Source organism: Xiphias gladius, chromosome 21 (assembly GCF_016859285.1).
Source record: "Xiphias gladius isolate SHS-SW01 ecotype Sanya breed wild chromosome 21, ASM1685928v1, whole genome shotgun sequence".
Taxonomy (NCBI): Eukaryota; Metazoa; Chordata; class Actinopteri; order Istiophoriformes; family Xiphiidae; genus Xiphias; species Xiphias gladius.
The window spans coordinates 31,536,336-31,560,505 of NC_053420.1; the positions used below are offsets into that span (position 1 = coordinate 31,536,336).

Here is a 24,170-nt window from a genome sequence, read left to right on the forward strand (position 1 = left end):
AATAATACTTAGGTGCCCATGTGTACGTTGAAAAAGGTTTTGCTTGCTGCAGTCATTCCTCCTGTTCATATTGTCCATTTATAGATAAATTCCTAACATCCTTCCAATGGAAGCAATTGAGGGACAAAATACAAAGTTTTTGTTCTGTGAAGAAATGTATTTCAATGTTTTTCCAAAGCCATCAAGTGGGTAACTTTCAAAATTTCAGTCTTTTTAGTACAATTCCCTCTTTTTGTTTCCCCAAACAGTTGTTCTCTGCTGAGCTGCAGCAGAGGATCAATAACACAAAGAGGGAATTTCATAAAAAGTCCGTAACTTTAGACAATACTCACCTGATTCGTCTGACTGAGACTGCTCAAGCTTCATATTAACCTCAGACATTTTTGCACAGACAGACTGTGGATTTTGTCCCCCCATCACTTCCATTGGAAGCATTTCAGGAAGGGATCTTTCAATGTCTAGTATGAACAGGATGAATTTAGTTAGCAAGTTCGACTGCGTTACAACACAGGATCGTGACAGACTGTGTTTGGGGGCTGTCTTCTGCCTTTAGGTTAAACTGTGGATTTGTCTAAACCTGTCTGATTGCCACACTGCTCATGTTGCTTGTCCTGATGATTTCCGATGTATGTGTGTGTTGAGTCCTTGTAATCCTCTCCTCAATAGTCCCTCTGATAAGTAAAATATTATCAGAACCAACAGGAATGATGGTTCCAATTATAAAAGCAAGATCCAGCTTAGAGGCCAAGTTGCTGCCTTTATTTAGTCTATGAAGGTAACTACAGTATTTGACCAGGAAGGTAATTTTATCAACAATAATCTGTTGATAATCACTTCAATAAATTAAATTTGAAAATCTGTTAACCAAGGCAGTGAAACAGCATCCAAATTAAGCCAGAAACCTTCCACTTACCCCCTTGCCATTAGTTTCCACATAGCTGCACTTGAAGGCACAGCTGAGTGTATCTCTGTTGAGTTTCTGAAGCAAAGAGCTACCACATCCAAAGAAGACGTTCTCAGCACTCCAGCCTTCATCACTCAGCTTCTGAAGAATCTTCAGAAAACAGAGAAAATAAAGCTTCAAACACAGTAAGACACACATCATCAGAATTTATATTTTGTGTTGAAGAAGAGTAATAACCATTTGCTTCAGGTCAGCTCAAGTGTAAGAGCTTTAACGCACGTGTATAAGAACCCTAGTTCTGGCAGTTAAACAAAAGAAATAAATATACAGTAAAAACATTTCAGAGCATTTTTCAGGAAAAACAAACTTCTAATTATAAATATTTTGAGGCAAGAGAGTGTGACTCTGACTTTCTTATAGTCAAGTAAAATTGCAAATCTGTTTTTAAAGGATAAGGCTGCCCTGGTAAGCAAACATTGATTTTAATCATTGTTTCCCGACCACGACAAACACACCAATATTTGGACATAGTGGCCTGGAACCGAACTTACAGCATGACAATGCAAACCGTTCAATGCATCTTTAAAAGGGAAATACATTACAACCTGGGTCTTATTGTCATAGTTTGCGCAGTCAGTCCTATGAGTTTCATTTTACCCATCAACTTCTTTGCTGAGATCTGGGGATGGTTACTGTGAGTCACAGTTTCACATTAGTGAGCAGACAGGTTTTACCAAGTCCACAGTTCTAAGGAATTCTCCATGTTATTTATTTGGAAATGACAGAAAGGTCAGTATGTTGTAATAGCCCTAGTTGTCCGTTGTTAAGTGTATATTGTAAAGAGTAACTGAAGGAACTACGTAAATTCACTTCCAAAAAGTGATTTAGATCAGTGGTTCAACCGGGAGGTCCTGACCCCATAAATTCCACGGGTTGCCAGATGGCTATGGAAACAAAATAAAATAACATATTAAAAATAGAATAACATATTTAGGTGCTACCTGGTGAAACTAAACAAAACTAAATAAAACAGTCTCAAACAAGGCATTAATTTATGCATTTATTCATTCATTATTCATTATTATTATTTTTTTTAACATTTATTAATAAACGCATTCAGAATATCGCTTAAAATCAGATAACCACTAGGTTAGAAAACTGGGTATATTCATTCAAAAACTTGTCTGATTGTTCAACTGCTTGGTCGTCTCTACAGTAAAGGTATGGCTACCAGTGTCATCGCACTGCCAAATCTCAGCACTTCATAACCAACAGGATTGATAGCAAAAACTACAAAAATAAAACCAACTTTGAAAAAACTTAAAGTCCCTATTAGTAGAATTTCTGTGCGATTGTAGCATTTTAAAACTTTTCTGATGCATTACATTTTTTTTTTGGAAAAGCCCACTAAAAATTGGTGTAGTTAATGTATTTGATATCACTGTGACTCCTGCCCACACAATAGGGGCTTGAATTTCCCTTTAATTTTAGTCGGGTAAGACAGTAGAATGGCACTGTGCTAGTGACAGAAAGGCAGTGAAGACATTTCTAATAGCAGAAGTAAGGATAAAATCAGGAAAACTGAATCTGTAACAGGAGAGAATACAAAAATATAACATACTAAATAAGATGTATAAAGAATAGCTAAGATAAAACTAGTACAACAAGCAAACTTGTTCTTACCTCATCCACTGAGCTGAGGTCAATGCCGTCTCCTTGAATAATTCGCAGGTAAGAAGGCAGAAGTTTAAATCCAACAGAGTTCAGAGAACAGCCAAAACACTCTTCTAAAATCTTGATGACCTATAAAACAACCATGGCATTTGAATGATTTTATTTTGGAGTTTGATTTATACATGTAGGTGTCAGCTGCATATGTTAACTAGGTGCAGTCTGAACATAAATTTCAGAAATGTACTTTAAGGCCACTATTCAGAACCAGTGTTTTGAGCATTTCTACAGCTTTAAGTCATGGATGTTGTTTCTGATGTATTTGCTGAGGATTCAGTACCTATCAAATCAATGAAACAAGCACCGGTGAGACAAAACCTTATATCCATAACCACCCTAACTGCCACTCCCTTGTCCTAAATTTCACTATCTGCCACCACCAAAATTAATCTAAAAAAATGAATAGGTTGAGTCAACTTGGTAAACTACCTAAAATATCTTATCCACTAACAATAAGTGTGACAAGTCAAAGAGACTTTTAGAAGTTCAGTTCTTAGAACATTTTATGTATAATTTGTACATGAAGAGTGGAACATTCAGAGTAAAACATACAAGAGTAAAATATTCAGTATGTTAGTCTTCTGAGGTCACTGGATACAGCTTGTTTTCCTGGGGTATATCTTAGGGGATAAAGAGGATGACTGTGAATAGGACCACCTCATTTTGTTAGTGTCCAAGACATGGAGATGACAGACTTTAGTTTTTTACTTAATTTTTTATCTTCTTTTTCTAGCAAAATACATGATACATCTAAGAAGCAACGTGATCTTTTTTGCATGTCGTGTCATTTTTCTGGTGTCAAACTGTGTTATTAGATGAAAGAGCAGATACTGACAAAAATCACGGATTATTCTCAACGGAAATAGTAGTTCACTGACCGGGGGGGGGTCGCGTAAATATGGATTTATTTTAATAACATAAAAATGTAAATTAAAATCGCTATTTAATGAGAAATTCAAAACTAATCCATCACAGCATGTTTTTATGCACATTTTGAAGTATCACATTAGAAAAGAAACGGAAACGGTAATATTAGAAAAAACTTCCTGAGTTGCGCAAAAAAGTTTTTATGCTTGCTTGAGGTGGTTTTTGCCTTTTTCGACAAAGTTAATGTGCTTAATGTGAGCTGGAAAAAACCTTTTCCGAATTTGTTCTGACATTACGAAAATTTAACTCACATCAATTATGTTTCCGCTTCTAGAGAAGAAGAAGACGAAGAAGAAGAAGGCGGAGAAAGAGGAGAAAAAGAAGTAGAAGAAAGAGAAGGAGAAGGAGAAGAAGAAGAAGCTGTTTCTGGCATCTTCCCGTGTCAGGACAGCATGAAACATGGCCAATCCTATCTAACATGAAAGAATAATTACAACCTGGCCCAATGAAAAAAAGCTCTCTCTCCATTTTCTCTAGTAGATGGCCCAGTTGTCTTGTTTTGTTTCTTCTTCTTAAAGGTCTTTTGGCGGTTGGCAAACAACTTTTTTTTTTTCTGGTTTTTGACCCCTACTTTTTCTACTTTGTTTATTACAACCATGCTTAACATACCCTATACCAGCAACTTCTGCTGACACTACCCAGCCTAGTTTATTCGCTCCACAATGCGCTTGACAATTATATAGAGACACGACTAGTGACAGATGGATGGTCTCTCATAAAGCTGGGTGAAAAAAAATTCTAACAGTAATGCCGAGTAACTACTGAGTAATTTTTGATAAATTTTTCTGTTGCATATTTGGGTCAACCCACATCTGCACAAAGACTCTTAGGTTACAGAAATAAGTTTTCGCAGCTCATTTTCTCAGTCCAAGCAATTCTTTTATGATGCATTTGTGTATTTCTTGAATGGTTTCATGTCTCAAATTTTCTTGAATAGCTTTTGGTAAGCATGGTCTGTAGATGATTCACACTGAATTTAAGAAGAATCTAACAAACAGTCTCGAACGAGTTGATAAAACTAGGTGTTTCAGAAGGATTGAAAAGGTAGGAAGATTAACTTGCAAAAATTAAATTTATGATACAAACAAAGACAAAAAAGAATTTAGAATTAGGTCAAATCCTTTCTGAGATACAGGTTTAAATGTAAATGTCTTTGTTGTAGTGCCACCTTGAGGCTGTTTGCTCCAAGGTTTTTGTACACTCCTTCTTAATGAAATCATAAACCTACATACCAGTTTTCATTTTGATTGGAGGTTAACTGTGGAAATTACAAGCTGCTGAATTTTGATCGGCTGCTGGCAGCCCCATTAAGTTATATTTAATTTAACGTTATGCTATGAGTCACTGCACCAAATTTGAACCTTTTCTGATAATTTCTCAATGGAATAAACAAGCAATTATTAGTTATAGGCCTAAAAGTCTAGTTGTATGAAACTTTGGGATTGTCCACAGAATGTCATAAAGACCTAAAGTTAAGTTTTGTGAAAATCAGACCTTGCATTGGTGTGATATAATACATCTACTGTACTTATTCATTGGCTTGTATCATCAAAACGGATTGACGTACTGAAATTTCTTTAACAAGTTAAGATCAGCAAAGTCCATAGAAAGTCTTGGTCAAGTTTTGTAATGATTGGTCCAAAGGTAGGTAACAAGATGTTGAAGGAAGGTATTTAAGATAATGGAGAAAAAGTTGCAAAATGTGACCTTTTTAGAGTAGTACACCAACGGGACAAAGATGCAGATGACTTGAGAGATTGATATGAAAGAATTTTGACTCTAGGCCACGCTGTTCTATGAGCCAAAACGCAAATTTGATTATTACAGCGCCACATATGGGTACAGTACCTCATATTTTGGAGCCTGAGTAGTGAGGGGAATTTGGGACTATGTCATGAAGTTTCATGTTTTTAGGTCTTATGGTTTTTGCTGCATAAACACTTTTAGTGGAGAAAAATACAGTGGCATGAAAAAGTTTGGGCACCCCTGGTCAAAATTTCTGTTACTGTGAATAGTTGAAAGAGCAAAAGATGAACTCATCTCCAAAAGGCACATAAGTTAAGGTTAACATTCTTTTCAACATTTTACGAAAGATTTGGGTATTATTTTGGTTTTGTACAATTTTAGGGTGAATAAAGTACAGGAGTACCATACAAAAGTTTGGGCCTCTTAAGAGATTTGAGCTCTCAGATAACGTTTACCAAGGACTCAGACCTTAACCCAGGCCTGTTACTGCTATGGCTTGTTCACAGTCATTGTTAGGAAATGCCAAGTGATGCAAATTCCAAAGCTTAATAAATTCTCTTACTCCTCAAACCTTGTCCCAACAATCAGCAGCCATGGGCTACTCTAAGCAGCTGCCTAGCACTCTAAAAATTAATATAATTGATGCCCACAAAGCAGGAGAAGGCTATACAGAGATAGCAAAGCATTTTCAGGTAGCCATTTCCTCAGTTTGTAATGTAATTAAGAAATGGCAGTTAACAGGAAAGGTGGAGGTCAAGTTGAGGTCTGGAAGAAAAAGAAAACTTTCAGAGAGGACTGCTAAAAGGATAGCAAATCAAAACCATAGTTTGAATGCAAAAGACCTTCAGGAACATTTAGCAGACTCTGGTGTGGAGGTGCACCGCTCTACTGTGAAGTGACAGCTGTACAAACATGACCTTCATGGAAGTGTCATCAGAAGAAAACCTTTCCTGTGTCCACACCACAAAATTCAGTTTCAGACGTTTGCAAAGGAACATCTAAACGAGCCTGATGCATTTTTGAAACAAGTCCTGTGGACTGATAAAGTTAAAATAAAAAATGTTATTCAATGAGCAACGATATGTTTGGAGAAAAGAGGGTTCAGAATTTCATGAAAAGAATGCCTCTCCAACTGTAAAGCACGGGGGTGGATCAATCGTGCACAGGCAACGGGAACATTTCACTGGTAGAGGGAAGAATGGACTCAATTAAATACCAGAAAATTCGGAAAGCAAACATCACACAATTCGTAAAAACCTGAAAATGAAAAGAGAATGGCCTCTACAACAGGATAATGATAATGATAATAAACACACACCTCAAAATCCACAATGGACTACCTCGAGAAGCCTCAAGCTAAAGGTTTTGCAAAAACCATGTCCCCCAACCTAAAATCTGTGGATAGATGTCAAAAGCATGCTGCCTTGCATGCCCAAGAATCTCACAGAACTAGAAGAATGGGCAAAAATCCCCCAAACAAGAATTGAAAGACTCTTAGCTGCTACAAAAAGCGTTTACAAGCTGTGATACTTACCAAAGAGGGTGTTACTAAGTACTGACCATGCAGGGTGTCCAAACCTTTGTTTCGGGCCCTTTTCCTTTTTTGTTATTTTGAAACTGGTAAAGAAGGAAATAAAAAAGTATTCCTCCTTAAAATATTACAGAAATGTGTCATCTTTAACATTATGCCTTTTAGAAATCAATTAATTTTTTACTCACTTAGCTATTCACAGTAACAGAAATTTTGACCAGGGGTGCCCTAACTTTTTCATGCTGCTGCACACAAAAAGATGGGCGCATCGTGACTTAACGCACCAGATGATCAAGTGTGCTTAAACTTGTCAACAAGACTCAGTAGCTATACAAACGTTCATTTGAACCTGAATACCATTAACGACTGAGTACTCTCCCAGAAACTTCATAGTTTCAGTCAAAGTTAAGTAGTTGGAAATGAACAGATCATTCCTGATGAGTGTAAGCTGCGCACAAAGACAATGGAGGGTGGCCAGATCTCCCTACAAACAGTATGGGATGCCATCCATAATATTAAGACTGACGTGCTGAACCATTTTGACTCAAAGGTGGCCTCCCCTTCATAGCAGTTTGTGTGACATTCAGTCTTCATTACAGACTTTGTCAGAACAAGTTTCTGAGCCGGAGCAAAGTGTTAGCTCAAATGTAGGATCTTCAGACCCAGCTTACCTGGTCGACAAAGTAGAGGACCTGGAGAATGGAAGCTGATCCTCAAACCTCCACTTTATACGGGTTCCTGAGTTGTTGGAGGAATGGAATGTCATCAGCTCCATGTCTGAGTTGATTCTGGAGCTCCTGGGGCGAGAGAGTTTCCCTGAGCCACTGGTCATCGAAAGGGCTTACTGCAGTCCTACCACTGGGCGAGATGACAGAACCCATCCTTGGCTCATCCTAATTAAACTCCTCAACTTCCAGGATAAAGTAAAACTTTTAGCCCTTTCCACAGAAAAGAAGGAATTGCTTTATAATGGAACTCGCATTCACATTTACCCAGACTTCAGTGCTGAATTGATGAAGAGGTGCTGCTACTTTGACACAGCCAAGGAAAGCTCTGTGAACTTAACTTAAAGAGCTTCCCCTCCATTATCCATGCACAATTTGTGTGGTTGCTGATGGCAAACTGACGCTTTTTCGCTGTCACAAAGAGGCCAAAGCTGCCTTCATGTCTTCCATGAACTCTCCATCTTTTATGAACCCGCAGTCGTAATGTGAACTTGAAGAGGTGTGTTCTATCTTTTTGTTTTCTCTTACTTTCTTCATCCAATCATTTCCCTGCTGGTAATGTTGATCTCTTGATGAGGCTTATAAAATTAAATTTGATGAATCACTGTGAGGAACGGGGTATGATATTTTTCTGTTTAAGATTTAGCGGTACTCTAAGTTATACTTCCTTTTTGGGTTATTTACATTTTACGGCCATAAATGACATAAAACCGTTTCTGTGACTTTTGAGATGCCCTGGCCTATTGGTTTTAGGTACCATGTTTGGCTGCAGTTTAATTTTATTGTATTTGTGATATGGTTTATATTCCTTTGTCTATTTGTTATTATTGTGTCTTATTTGTAAAATCATTTTATATATTTCCGTACAAACTATGGCTTTAACTTATGTTTGAACAGTGACAGTGCTAATTATTATCCAATTGAAAAGTAGATAATACTAAAGGATTAAAAATTATACTTATGAATATTAGGAGCCTGCCAAAAAAAATGTATTTAATCAGAGCAGGAGTTGCCTTCCACAAACCAGGTATCATTACACTCTCTGAAACTCGGCTGAATAGCAAAATTGCTAACAATGAAATCACACTACCAAATTATGTATTATATAGAGCTGACAGATGCAACATAGGTGGTGGTGTGGCTACATATGTATCATCAAAATGGGCCTCTGAACTAATAATACCTCATGTAGATCCAAAATACTTTGCGTGTCTTTTTGTTAGTGTAATTCTTCAAGAGAATATGGGAATGTATACAGACCATCATCTATTTTTTTGAGCTCAATCATTAATTCCATTGATTGTAGTAATGAAATTATTATTTCGTGTTACTCTTCACAAAAATTGGTCAGTTAGATAGGTCCTCTTGCTAAGATAAAACTGTGTTCTCTATCTTGAACCTAACACAACTAATTAACGAACCCACTAGAGTTACTCCCACCTCTCAGTCTTCACTTGACTAGATACTCGTCTCACATGCAAATAGAATTTCAATGCTGGTGTTTTGTCAGATTGCCTCAGGACAATTCCGTAATTTATTGTTTGGGGAAGATAAAAGTACCCAAATCCAACCAACAAAATTGGTTAAAATTAGACAGTATAAAAAAATATTGACCCAGATATGTTTATTCATGATTTAACTGCCATTAATTCTGAAAGATTCCAATAATACCATGTTGAAAATGCTTTGGATTTCTTGTATTCCGAATTCACTAAAGTAGTTGATAAACATGCCCCCTGGAAACTGTCAAAAGTTAAGTGCAGACGTTAAGCCTGCATCAATTCGGAACAAAAATTATTTCCACAAATTAATTATTATTAAAAGACATTTTCCATACATCAGATAAAAGTTGTGCCAGTCAATTTAGAGTTGCTCATGCAATAATGAACAATCCCTCACTAACTGCATTCACATTCAATCAGTGTTTTTCCACTGTCTGATATAATTTAATTCCAAAAAGTGCAGACAAGATGATGTCTTCAATGCCATTCGTTATTTGAAAGATAGCAGTGGTCCCGGACTTGATGGGATTGAAACTAGATTCATTAAATTAGCATCTCAGTCTTATCTATCCACTGACCTATCTGATTGAATATACATTTGAAATACCAACTATTTGAAAATCTGCACGCATTACTCCTCTCCACAAGGGTGGTGACACACTTGATCCAAATAATTGCAGACCTATCTCAATTAGTATTTGACAAAATTATTTATTTATCAATTTATCAATTATCACGGTACCTTAATAATAATATACTTTCTCAATATCAGTTTGGTTTCTTCGGTCTTTCCCAACATGCATTGCTGCCAACAATGCATTAATTTGTATCTTCACTACAGAAAGCAATGCGTTCTTTTAAGAGGGTGTATATCAGATTTGATTACTCAGTAGAGAGGTGTGCCTCAAAGTTCTACTTTAGAACCACCTTCTTTTCTCTGTTTTTATTAATGATCCCCTACTCTTTTTTCTGACTGATTTGCACAACTATATGCAGATGATACTAATATATATTTACATCAAAAGCTTCTATATCACAAATTCAAGAGGCCCGGCAATCTGACTGTGATATTTTGCAAACTTGGTTGTCAGCTAACAAATTGTTGCTCAATGAAAAAAAAAAAAAACCTACTCAGTTCTTCTTGGTGTGAGACAGAACCTCAATTCTCAAATCTCTCTTTAGTTCGAACTTTTAATGATGATCTCTTCAGAAAGTAGAGACAAGACTAGATCAAAACCTATTCATTCACAACAGGGAAACTCCAACACTTACTCATGCGACATTCGGCTGACCAGTGGTTTAACTTTATCACTTGCTCACTCACTCACTCACTTTCGCATTTATAGGGCTGGCCCCGCTGTTGCAGTCTAGCCAAAAATTAAATATCTAGGTGTATGGATTGACTCTGAACTTCCCCTTAAACCATACATCAATCATGTCATGAAAAAAAAGCAAATTCTGATGTTCTTCTCTATCATTCCAGACATTGTCTTACATTTAATGTTAGAAAGATAATTGTTTCACAACTTATACTACCGATTATGGACTATAATTGGTTCTAAAACTGATCTTCGTCCCTCAATGTTATATATAAGACTGTGCAGACCACTGTGCACAATGTTAGACAGACTCAAATGACTCCCTCTTGATAGAAGATGTAAATTTTTTGTTGCTTTTTGTTCTTCCCGTAAAAAAAAGCTGTGATCAGATCCTCTTCATAGTCCCCTTTGTATCTAAGGAAGTTGGTAAAAAGCTTTTATGTTTTATGTTGTTGTTTATATTTTGTCATTTTTGTTATATATCATTGTATCTTGTACTGTTCTGCTTACTATTTGCTTTCATGAGTGTTTGCTTGGACCCCTTGAAAACAAGATGATACATCTCAATGGGTTTATACTGATATAAGTTTCAAACAAAAATTTTGTTTCAACTTCTTTTGCTTTTTTGTTATTTTGAAACTGTAACAGATGGAAATAAAGTAATCTCGATAAAAATATTAAAGAAACGTGTCATCTTTAACATTCACGCCTTTTGGAAATCAATTAATCTTTTACTCGCTTAGCTATTCACGGTAACAGAAATTTGGACCAGGGATGCCATAACTTTTTCATGCCACCGTAAACAATAGCAATAATAATAAGAATAAGAACAAGAACAAGAAAAAGAACAAGAATAAGAACAAGAAGAAGAAGAGGAGTAAAAAGACCCATGCTGTTTGAAAAATGAGCGACCGTGAGGAGTCAAACATCCGCAAAAGATCAGGATATTTGGGCAACAGAGGTCACATAACTTCTGTGATTTAGAAAAGGTTTGGTTTCCTAAGGATGGACAAACAGCTGAGCGATATCTGCTGCAAGATATGCAGGCGACCTTTGCTGAGGAAGACAGAAAACCTAACAAACCTTTTCCACTATTTGAAAAGGTACCATCCCACCAAGTATACAGAAAACCAAAATTCCAAATTGCAGCACTGTAAGTTTCCTTACAGTTGACCGACACATCAACTGGGCAAATTTTGAGGTATCAAGACCGAAAGGTGAACTTAAAGACAGTGCAATGTGGCCTATAAAGTACACTCACACTCTCTCTCACTTTCTCTCTCACTTTCTTTCTCTCTCTCTCTCTCTCTCTCTCTCTCTCTCCCTCTGTAGTTACTGCCTACAAGACTACGTTTTCTCCAAAAGTCACACAATTCCACAGCAGACTCTTACGTGTTGGACTTAAGACGTAGCTGATAAGATCTATCCAGATTTTCATTTTCTAATCCTGATATCCAATTATAAATAACTGTGGGCTAGCAAACAGTGTGCATATGTTTTTCTACTAAAAATACTACTTGCTACTTTGAGTTGGACCCTGTCATGCTTACCTGCAAGTCTAGTTTAGATATCTGTTTTTGTTGCCAAGCACTGACTAATCCAGCCCTCTTATTTACCTCAATAAGAGTCTCTGCGGGATCTCCAGAGTCTGGCCGGATGACCAGACAGGAGTCCTGGCTGCGCTCCATGACTCGCTCCTTCAGTTTGTCTCCCCAGATGTGTTTACAGGCATTAAAGATGTCGTAGCTGTCACTGACCACTGAAACTGGTCCGGAGGAGAACTGGTCCAGGACTCGCTCAAATGCCTCCTTCTCCCTGCTCCTCCCCCAGGAGATGATGGTACTGGATGAAAGGAAAGAGGCAATCAACAGTCTAATGGTGCTGGAGATCTTAATACTTGCTCTAATATCCTAAAATATAACCCCTGATGGTGTTACAGTTTCCTTACAGTTGACTGACACATCAACTGGGCAAATTTTGAGGTATCAAGACCGAAAGGTGAACTTAAAGACAGGCCATGTATCTAATCTATGCAAGTACAAAAATGTTAATGCCAATACCTCACTTCCACATTGCAAGTACGTCACAAATTTAGAATCAAAATGCATTCTTACATAATTCTGAAGGGAAGTAAGGGATTCATTAAACTGGTCAAGCTGGGCTGCTATGCCAATTATGTACAATGTTTGAAACATCTACATTAGCATATTTATATAGGGTTAGTTTCAAATAAGCCCCAAACCTACCCAAGGTAAACATGCAAATGTGAATAAAGATAGAAGTTATATAAGATAGAGACTGACAGGTTATGAAATTCATTTCTCACTTTTTATGTAGACATTAGTAACATTTAATATACATTAAAAGCCAAATAAGTTAAGTTGCAAGTAGGATCTTTTCACATCGATTACGATGTTCTCAAAGACTACATTTATTGATGCATGCAGTCCATCCATGCTTTATATATATTTTTATGTGTCAGTACATGTGTGTGTTATACCTGTGCTCTGCTGCTGGAATGGAGAAGCCAGCCATCGGGCAGCCATAATATCTTTGAGCCATCAGCAGCCCAGCTACTGTGTCTGTACTGCAGAAATTAACCAAGTGAGCTGCTCCACCTAATGCTGCAGACTGGAGAGTAGAGGATGGAATTATCAATCACTTTGCTGTTTCAAATAGTGTCTTTGAGTTTAGTTCCAAACCAGGAACATTTTAAAAGGGTAATAACTCAGCTAGCACTAATATGAATCAGGGTTATTACATGACATCATGTAACTTGATCTTAATGCAGGTAGTCACATACAATATATGACAGCTCAGCTTAGCCCTGATCCAACACCTTCATACTATGTATAAGGGGGCATATTTAGTGAAAAAAAAATTGTGTCAGGTGGGTGTAAAGTGACAAAAAACATGATTTATTTCAACAGAGAGAGGGTGACTTGCATTATAGTCAATGCAAACCATTTTGGGTTACTTTAAATGATTTTCTTACACCTTATTAGTCACTAAGAAGATTGTTTTCTCTCCAGTAATTAGTATTTTCAACATTTTTCAACACATTTCTCAACAATTCTTACGAATAACTGAGTGACTGAAATATCTGGGTCCATCTGGTAGCTATCAAGATTAAGCTTAGCTGATAATGGCACTTTCAGACATCAAGTAGAGAAGCTCCAATGCAGAAAGCAAATGATTCTAGAAGGGAACTGATGATTCAGTACACTCAGTTCAGCTTGAAGATTGAGTGTTAAAGATTAGTTCCTTCACAGCTCTACTAGAGAGACAAACGCAGACATGAGTTTAAAACTGCAATGACACTATTCTGCCTTTATGTTATTATAAATAAACTGCTGCCTGGGTTAAAAATGTTGACATCAACCTCCCAATGGTAAGATGGACCTATGAGAATTTCACTTTAGAATCCTTTGGAATCTTAGAAAAAACACTATCACCAGTTCTGTGGCTCAGTTGTACAAGAGACTGATAACTGAATTTACATGCCGGTGTTATGCTTATTACGTAAGTCCTTCCCTCTGATTTTCATTGAGTTCTCTTAATCTAACCTTTGTGCCTGTAATCAGTGATGTTAACAGTACTTATATCATGCAATAATTTGATAACATCAGCATGACAAAGTCATATGCACAAAGCAGATATCACAAGATGATAATTTGCTGCATCGGCCATTTACATCAGGATTTTCTGTTAAAAAGGAATCCACTTACATCACACAATCTCTAGATAATAAGTGACACTAATGATGTAGAAATTTCACGTCATAGTGCAAGCATTTTTCCTGTAGATACACTACAACATAAATAGCAGCAAGGTGACAATATACAGAAATAAAATGAGAAACCCCATTCGATTTGCTTTTAAGATTTTCTCCACCTCCATGCTGTTTTTTCACAAAATGAATACAAGGAGTGAAAGTCTTCCTGACCTCCTGTGAGGAGACTCCTCTGTAGCCAAAGTCATGCAGTTTCAGGTCCAAGCCTTCCAGGCTTCCTGAGGTTGCCTTCAGGTGCTTGGCCAGGATCTTTTTGAACTCCCTGGATATGGTGGCTACTGTAATGGGATACCACATCTGGACCAGCATGGTCTAGAACCATCAAGAGGGAAGGGTGGATGGGTATGGAGAGAAAAAACAACAGTGTGATAATGAGTGATCAGTTGGTAAGAAAAATAAAACAGGTAGAAGAGGAGGGAGAGACCACACTTTGAGAGAGAGAAAGTTAAGATTAAATAATAATACTGAGGTTGTAGGGATAGAGATAGCAACTTCCCCGATAAAGATTCCAGCATTTTTTACCTCCAGTTAAATTAAAAAATGTAAATATTCCTGCAAGTTATAGTATTACTGTGCAAAGCTAATATTCTCAGTTACTGTTAGCCCATTTCCTCTTGGAAAGGAGCTCAGTGTGGCAGCACTGGAAGAAACCTTTGTTTCTTAATTCCTCAACCCAAGTTCAATATATTATTGCCTGCCTAAACATTAAGTGGACCAGAATTCATAGAATTCAAGAACATTTGAACCACATTAACTTAACTGGAAACTAAAAATAGCTTTTCCATACTCTTGTTGGTGTTTCTACCACATCTGAAGATTAAACAAATTAGACCAGTAATGGATTAAAAAATGATGGCAGTCTTCATCCTGTTGTTCTTTGTATACTGCTGTGTGACTTGGATATTTGAGTGGATGTAATGAATGGGTGAAAAGTAGACATGCAGAGGTGGAAAAAAAGACTGAAAACTCCACAGTGATGATCTGCTAAGTGTTTGATGATTTTTTAATTTCTGCTTTAGAGTGAAACTGATGAAACAACCAGCAAAAAAAGTTTTGTTTCTCTCCTTAATTAGCACTCTATCATTCTCTCTCTCTCTCGTTCACTCATGCTCTTAGTGCATTCACACTCTCTCTTAATATCTCGCTCTTTTTTAAACTGGTCAGGTATGTTTTTGATGTTTTGATGTCATAAACATCAACAAATGTCCATCACACATCCTAACAGTAATACTAGTGGTGTACAGTACTTCCTTGTTTTATGAATGAAACTGTGCCAAAGTACAGTTGCTGTGGTGTCTATATTTGTTAGTTAGTCTGCCACCATAGTTCCTGAAACTGAAAGGAGTTGTTGTGAGGATGACCTAAGTGTCCTGGGGCAGAATATGGAATCAAAAGATCAGTAATATATTGTGGAGCTAAACTATTAAGGAATTTATAAACAACCAGTAAGATTTTAAAATCAATTCTGTATTTCACTGGTAATCAATACAAGTGTGCCAGAACAGGAGTGATATGTTGTCTTTTTTTTGTACAAGTTAAAAGTCTGGCATCTGCATTTTGAATCATTTGTAGTCAAGAAAGGGTGGAATTTGTCAACCCCATATACAAGATAGCACCAAGGGGAAGCGTGTATAGTGAAAATAAAAGAGGCCCTAGAATTGTATATTGAGGGATGCCACATTTATTCGTAGTAGGGGATGAAGAACAGTTCCCTATTCTAACTGAAAAGGTTCTATCTCTCAGGTAAACTCAGGCCATTTCACACTGGGTCCAGTAGACCAAATTCGCTCTTCAGGCGTTTTAAAAGAATGTCATTGTCGACTGTGTCAAATGCTGCTGTGAGATTGAGTGGAACTAAAATGGCACGAGAACCAAAATCAACAGAGCGAAAGATGTCATTGTATACCTTTAACAGAGCAGATTCTGTACTGTGCAGAGCTCTAAAACCAGACTGGAATTTATCAAAAATGTTGAAAGTGTTCAAGTAGGAGGAACACTGGGAGAAGACAAAATGTTAGAAATAAATAGTAGCTTGGAAATGGGCTTGATGTTATTATGGTCATTGGGGTCTAGGCTAGATTTCTTTAATAGTGGTTGCCCAACTTCAAGTTTGAAATTGGACATGACAACTACTATTTGTTAAACAGCTATTAATTACAGCCAAATTAAGGGGACAAATTGTGATAAAAAATCTCCTTAAAGAGACATGATGGTATAATGTGTCAGGCACAGTAGGTGGAATTCATGTGCGAGACTCTCACATGTTTCAGTAGTAGAAGCAGGCATAGCAACAGCAGCAGCCGTAGGATTTATGATTGAGTTGATTGTGTTAAACAATATATTAGGTCTGTGGACATTTTTATTATACAGTTAAGAATAATATTGTGCATAACAGAGCTTTGGTAAAGCTTTAATCAATTTTTAAAAACTTTCTATGAGACCTGGAATTTGTCTTTTTGCCATTCACGCGCTGCTCTCCTACAAGCTTGTCTAAGAACATGGCTGGACTCATTCAACACAGAGTAACGACAGTGTTAGCCTTAGGTCTTTTTAGTTTTAATGGAGCTACAAAGTTCTGAGTTGAAAAGAGCAACTAGTTCCACAGTGTGTCAGTGCAGGTGGGAAGGGCTTCTAAAATACAAGGTCAGTAAGGGAGTATCAATGTGTTGGAGAAGTGTGTGGCAGTGGCAGAGTTTATAGATCATCTGATGGAGCGCGGCTGGGAAGGGGACACAACAATCAACATAATCATAAGATGGTCAGAAACACCAGTATCAACAATGTTAAAAGGTAGAGAAAGAGAGGCCAGATGATAACACAAAAACTAGTGTGTTCCCTTTCTAATGTGTTGGACCCAATAATGATTGAGTAAGATTAAAAGATTCCAAAAGCCATAAAAACTTTAATGACATTTAACTTTAAAAGTTGCAACTCAAAAGAAAAGTAGACATCGACTGGCATAAATCCGCATTTAAAACAATTTTTAAAAACAGTGGCTAAACCAACTCCACAACCAGTAGTCCTTGGGGAATTTAAAAGCTGCAGTGGGGAGAACAAAGATCACTAAGTGAGGTGAGACCAGCAACGTTAAGCTAGGTCTCAGTTACAAATAAGAAGTCCAACTTCATGAAATGTAAAACTGTCATTTAAAGCAAAGGTCTTGTTTGCTAGGGGCTGAGCGCTGATTAGGGCAAATTTGACTTGAGGGGAGACCAGTATTTGCTGTGCAGCCTGCTTTGACCAGTTATTTCTACAAAATTTTAATGGATGAAGATGTGCAGTATTTACTCCACGGCTCAAAACACCTGGTTTACCAGGGATACAGTGATGTGTCCAGTGTATCGGGATTTGGTAGCTGACAGAAAGGTTCACAAGTATTGTAGGAGGAAAGTTTGTAGACAGAGACAGGAGGTTGCCTAGAGAGGCAGCAGTAAACACTCATATCCACAAGGAGGAGCTAGCTGCAGCCGGGAGTGGAGGCTTAGAATGCGGCTAAAACGATTCATGCTGTGGATGAGTGGGGGGATGGGAAGGAAGGTAAAGATCTGTTTACCAAGGACAATGAAGGAATCCAGGAGTTTGCTGAGGTCACGTTTTAGAATTTCAGAGGTCTGACTGGAAATGTCATTGCAGCCGACATTGATGTCAACATCCTGGGCGAGTTGGTGTTCTGCCAGAATGCTAGGAATCTTTTCCATAATGTCAGACGTCTTAGAACCTGGAAAGAAAAAGTCGCTGCGGATTTTTTTTTCTTAATGTTGCTCACAATGGAATCTCCAATAATGAGAGTGGTAGGACGGGGAGTGGACGGTGGAGAAACTTACACCTTTGATGACAGACTGGACGGAGAAGAATGGACAGGGAGGAGAGTAAGTGCCCTCTACAGCGCTGGTATAAAGTGTGGCAGGGAGTGATGAGTCTTGGGGCAGAAGGAACGCCCGGGTACAGCTGGTGGAGGGTTAGGGGACAACAGTGAGTGGTTAGACCCATGTGAATGTAGGGGAGATGGAGGCAGAGCCAAAGGGGGGATATCATTAAGGCTGCAGATATTTAATCTATTTTCCAGCCTAACATCACAGTGAGGAGGTGTACTAAAGGAGCACCTCCCTTTTTTGCTACGAGCACCAACGGAGGACAAGGGCTCGTCGAGGGATGGAGAAGACCTGACGAGGACTTTACGTTTAGCCCTGAGCCAGAGCCAGGACTTATCAGGGACGATGACCGGAGGGGCAGGATCGGCAACAGGACAGGGAGGGGAGGCATCAGTCTCTCAGGCACAGATTGTGTTGGTGTCCACAAACTTCTCGGCTTCCTGGATCTGGTAGTGTGTGGAGATTCTTCCCACACACTACCAGCGTTGATACGCTTTTAGCAGAGGTAAGCAACAAAACTTACTGACACAGGCCCAGCAAGTGGACCTGCTATGGAACTTAAGCTTGGGTTGGTAGCTTGTAGTGTCTTGACACCCAGTGTGTGCATTCCTATTCAGCTAACTAGCAACCAAGCTAAAAACAAGCTGGGTTGTGCTGCAGTGAGTCCCCTTGCAGCAGGCAGCCATAGCCGGCAAACTTAAATCCTATAGCTAAAATCTTTTGCCTTGTTAAAACATATAGGTAAAACAACCAGGATCAAAAAGTGTTGCGTAAAATGTGGCTTAAAACTGGATAAAAAAGTTGATTTATAACATATTATGACAGACAGACGCAACCCCAACGCCTGTGCAGTCAGACCCTCTTGACATTCGTTCTACAACGGAAATACTGTCAGTAAGTTTGTCCCAACACTGTCGCAGAAGTTTCCACGAATGTATTACACTTATAGGTTGCGTAGCTTTCACCTTCTGTCCAGTTCAACCCAAACCAGCTCCATGGGGTTTAGGTCTGGAGACTGTGTTGGTCTTCTGTCATGTGAAACCATGGTCTAGTTTTTTTTCTTCTAATGTTTTGGGTCATGATCTTGCTGTACGATGAACCCAACCAGTTTGTCTTCCTTTTTCTCACCATTCTGATAGCAATATACAGTACTACTACCTGCAGTACAGTATTGTCCTCATAATGCACCAGAGGGTGTAGTAACAAAGTTTGTTCCAATACTACCTTTGTACAGAGGGTTTGTAAGTAAACAAACAAAATCTAGGGAACTTTTAGGAATTGTTTGCATTAACTTTCAAGGCTTCATTTACTTCCATTGCTGCAGGAAAGCTGTAAATTAACCAATCTTCATAATCCCTGGAAAAGGCTTCTATGAAATTTACATGATTTTTCAGTTTGTTCATGATTTTTCAGTGACACCTTGGGCAGTTTATTGGCTGGACTTGAGCTGCTTAAATTTCAATAAAAACTTAAAAAATGGGGGTGTTCTAAAACTTTTGACCGGCAGTGTATGTAATCTGACAAACATGCTAATTCGACTCGTTCATCATTTGAAAAGTCAAACATAACATTTTTGAGTTTACCTCAATGTAGTTGGTGAGCCAGTAGAAATTGGGATCTGTGTTTTCCACAGTGAAGAGCACATTGCCTCTTGGTATAATCCTGCCCTCAGGGACGGCTTTGATCCGGATAGGAAGACGGCCATCATGTTTCTGACAAAGTAACAAAAACATTTACTTCAAGTTATTTATGTGAGATGATGAATGCCTTCCTCTCTGTGAATCTGCCTAGACCAACTGACAGTTGAAAGCCTCTTTATATACCTCGAGGACTTTCCTCCAGCTTTCTTCATCAAACACTGCTTGTTTGAAGTGCATCTGGTAGAAGAGTTTGGCTTCCTGAATCTTCTCCTCCGTGACCACAGGGCCTGTTGAAAACAATCAAAGTTACTACAACATCGTTCAGATTCAGAAAATACACAGGACTGTCTCAACATCCAGAAAACTATCCAGCCGGCACTATGCACAAATACTAGTTAATCAATAGTCACTTTACATGAAACTGTATGAGTGTCGTTAACCTGTCTTGTTTCCAATAGTGTTGGATTTACCAAAAGCATTTTAGCTCCCACCTGTGAACTCTCCAAAGTACATTGTACTACTCTCTGCCATTGAAAGAGGAAGCATTTGCTTCTTTGCCTTGTGGTAAATCATGAGAAGATGCCCTTTCAACATTTTTACTAACACATATATAATACATATATTGGGCTATTTTAATGGTACATGGGACACACAGGAGTGTGTGTACACAGGAATGTTGCTGCATGGCAGTTTTATTACAAGGCACTCCTTTCAGGAGTGGTTAATTGGTCAATTTATTCCTACATCAAAAGAGAGGATGTGAATGTACCTGTGAGGTACTTCTTCAGCAGATACTGAAGACCGAAGAACACCACTTCACTAAACTGGGAACCTTTCTTTCTTCTGCATTCAAAGTAGGAGTAGATTTTGCTGACGTTTGGAGGATACTGTTTGTAGTGTGTGATCTGAAAGAAACAGATAGAAATCAAGCACAACCAGCTAGCAGGCAAAATCCGAAAAACAGAATAACTGAGTAAACATGTTACAATGTACAGTTTCCAAGACCACTTTCCCATTCCTGTAATTTCTAATAATAACTGGCAGTATCTGTAATGCTCATTCATCACTTCCTAATCTTATCACGCCAAACAGATTTGTATTGTGAAAAAGCATGAAATAAAACCCTAGTAAGTTCACTAATGATAAGCTGTAAACTGGAGGATTGTCTACTCAACGTGATGCTTGCGTGTATAGTAAGCATGTTTTCTGGATCAATGTGGGAAGGAATGATGACAGCTTAAAGCACAAGTCTCTCTTTATGCTCCTATAGCACTAATTGAATAATCAACAGCAATGACCAGTCACTTGAAGAAATGGCTCCAAGAAACATTTACTCTGCATTCTTCTATCTCCTCCTGCCTCCTATTTAAGTTATCTCTCCTATCATCCTTCTCTAACTTCAGGAGAACCCAGAATCACCGAAGTTACTAAACATGGAAAACTCGCACACAAGCACGGTCTTTACTGGAAGCAGTTTTAAGATTAGTGCTCCAAGTAGGTTCAAGTAAAAAAAAGTAGTGAAGGCTAGAGAAGTAGTATTTCATTCAAAATTAAGTGAATGAAGAGAAAGCGTATTTTACTTTACTTTATCTACAGGCTTATAGTATTGTCACTACATGTCTTAGCTAGACATGTCACATGTTGTAATTTTCAGAATGTTAGGTTACTCAGTGATGCCATGCATCTCAGTGGTACCATACATGTCCTTGGACAGCTTTTACTAAAAACAAAAGATTAACATAATGTGAAGTACTATGGATGTACAGTAAGAACCACATTGATGGGACGTTCTGAACCTCAATTCTGTCAAAAATATATTGCTAAAGTAAAACAACTTTTAAAAAGTTTATTTTCCATTCATTTTTGTTTAACAGTTAGGTACATAAGTATTTGGACAGTGACACAATTTTTGTAATTATGCCTCTGTACATCACCACAATGGATTTGAAACAAAGTCATCCAGAAGTGATTGAAGTGTAAACTTTCAGCTTTTATTCAAGGGGTTTAACCAAAATATCCCATTAACTGTTTATGAATTACAGCCATTTTTATACATAGTCCCTCATTTTCAGAGGTTCAACAGTAATTGGACAAACCAACATAATTATAAATATAAGGATTATTAACAGAAACTTTAGGAATGGCCAAATCAACAATTTGGGACATTCTTAAAAAAGAAGCAACGCACTGGTGAGCTCAGCAACACCAAATGGCTTGGAAGACCTCAAAAGACAACTAAAGTGGTAGATCACAGAATTCTTTCCTTGGTAAAGAAAAACCCCTTAACAACATTTTGCAAGGTCAAGAACCCTCTCAAGGAGGCAATCAAGAGACGCCTTCAGAGGGTTTAACACAAGGTGCAAACCACTGGTAACACTCAAGAACAGAAAAACCAGTTTAGACTTTACCAGAAAACATCAGAAAAGCTTGCCCAATTCTGGAACAAGATTCTTTGAACAGATGAAACCAAGATGAACTTGTAGCAGAAAGATGGAAAGATAATAAAGAAGGAAAGGAACGGCTCATGATCCAAAGCCACCACATCATTTGTCAAACATGGTGGAGGCAGTGTTTTGGCATGGGCATGTATGGCTGCCAGTGGAACTGGGTCACTGGTGTTTATTGATGATGTGACTGTTGATAGATGTAGCAGGATGAATTCTGAGGTGTATAGGACTATACTATCTACTCAGATTCAGCCAAATGCCGCAAAGCAAATAGGATGGTGCTTCATAGTACTAGACCTAACTGTATGTGTATGACATCTGTGTTCTGGTTTGACTGAATTATGACTGGGCTATGGTTCAAGAGAGAGTATTTATATCAAACATCACACTGAAGTGACTTGGTGCATTATCACGCTAGAACTAGCCATTAGACGAAGGTAAATTGTGGCCATAAAGGGATGCACATGGTCAGCAACAATACTCAGATAGGGTGAGTATTGTTGCCATGATTGATTGGTATTAAGGGGGCCAAACTGTTGTAAGAAAACAATCCCCACACCATTACAGCACCACCACCAGCCTGGACTGTTGACACAAGGCAGGTTGGGTCCATGGACTCGTGCTGTCGATACGACATTCTGACCCTACCATTTTGTGTGCCTCAGCAGAAATCCAGTTTCATCATATCAGGCTATGTTTTTCAAGTCTTCAACTGTCAAGTTTTGGTGAACCTGTGTGCATCGCAGCTTCAGATTTCTGATCTTGGCTGACAGCCCGACCAGCCCATCTAGCACCAACGACCATGCCATGGTCGAAGTCAATGAGATATAGATATATATCGCTTGAATGAAATTAAAATTGATTTCAAAATTACTAACAGTACAGTGTTCATTACTTAGTACATAAGTTATTTAATGATTTGCATTTCTCCCGGTGTAGGTACTTGTTACAATTGAAGAGACTAGCATAAGCATCAGTATACCTGAACAAAACCTGAACGAATGAGGGCCTTTTATTGTAGGGTATATTCATATTAGTCTATAACTACCTTTGTTTAATTTAATGGAAATATTATATTAATATTGGTATCTGAAAGTCAGAAAAATTACAACAAGATATGATATCAGCTATTACAGTAGTTGGAGTAGCCTGTGGTACTGTTTCACTCTAATCCATGTCTTCCATAATTAATAATTCACTACTACAAATATTTAATATTACAAACATCGGTCATTGATTTACAATACACAGAATTAGTTTGCAAGGCTGTGCAAGTCATCAAACATTCTTGTTTGCTGGTAAATCCTGTTTTTCCCAATTGAACACAATAGATCGGAATCACATGCTTGGAACTATTCTAAGCAACATGAGTCACGTGATCTGTTGTTTTTCACCCCTGGCTGTCATAACTCTTTCATCTCAAGGGCTCTGTTTGAGGGTATGTGTGGTGTATTCAAGTGCTGATGGAAAGTTTTGGACATCTGAAAATATTGGCTGTAGAATTGCATTTAAGCAAACACCATCTACCTGTCATAAAATCAAACCCAAAACAAAGAAATAGTTAACAAACATGATTTCGCTAAAATAGTGTCACGTGGATCCACTGTGTAAATCGCTGATATCCATTAATCTGTGCAAAGCTGAGGAAGAGGAGGATGTCTGCATCTTAAAGTTTTGAGCTTAAAGTGTTCAGGGAAACATAAATCAAACGGTAATATTTATGTTTAATATTGTACTTAGTGCTTACAAATAAAAAGGAAGAGCTTACCATTGATCTATTTAAAATTAAATCTACAACACAATAAAGTGTTAAGCCAGAGTATCTTTGCAATATGCTAATATCGGCTGATACATCAGCCTGGCCAAGTCTAGCTCGTTGGGCTGTAACTTTTTAGTCGAAATTCATACGTTCGAATGTGTGGGGAAAAGCTACTATTCGAACTGTAATGACCTGCTCAATTTCAAAATTTACGGTCTATAAGCGCAACAGACCATTTGAAATAGTTTGCCTCATGATCCAGCAGAGGGTGCTC

General features: G+C 38.0%; 1 protein-coding gene across 2 annotated transcripts in view; it reads right to left on the reverse strand.

Moving 5' to 3' along the window:
* The window catches only part of nampt2 (nicotinamide phosphoribosyltransferase 2), a 33,932-nt gene that overhangs the window by 6,568 nt on the left and 3,194 nt on the right, over positions 1 to 24,170 (reverse strand). Inside the window, exons 2-9 of one of the 2 annotated variants that reach the window (XM_040159452.1) lie at positions 20,460 to 20,595; positions 19,874 to 19,977; positions 19,634 to 19,762; positions 14,332 to 14,490; positions 12,886 to 13,016; positions 12,002 to 12,227; positions 2,588 to 2,707; positions 914 to 1,054 (exon numbers count right to left, since the gene is read on the reverse strand). In XM_040159452.1, the coding sequence (XP_040015386.1) occupies positions 914 to 1,054; positions 2,588 to 2,707; positions 12,002 to 12,227; positions 12,886 to 13,016; positions 14,332 to 14,490; positions 19,634 to 19,762; positions 19,874 to 19,977; positions 20,460 to 20,595 (1,146 nt within the window). The remainder of the gene's footprint in view (positions 1 to 913; positions 1,055 to 2,587; positions 2,708 to 12,001; positions 12,228 to 12,885; positions 13,017 to 14,331; positions 14,491 to 19,633; positions 19,763 to 19,873; positions 19,978 to 20,459; positions 20,596 to 24,170) is intronic. The other variant, XM_040159453.1, reaches the window with a different exon arrangement.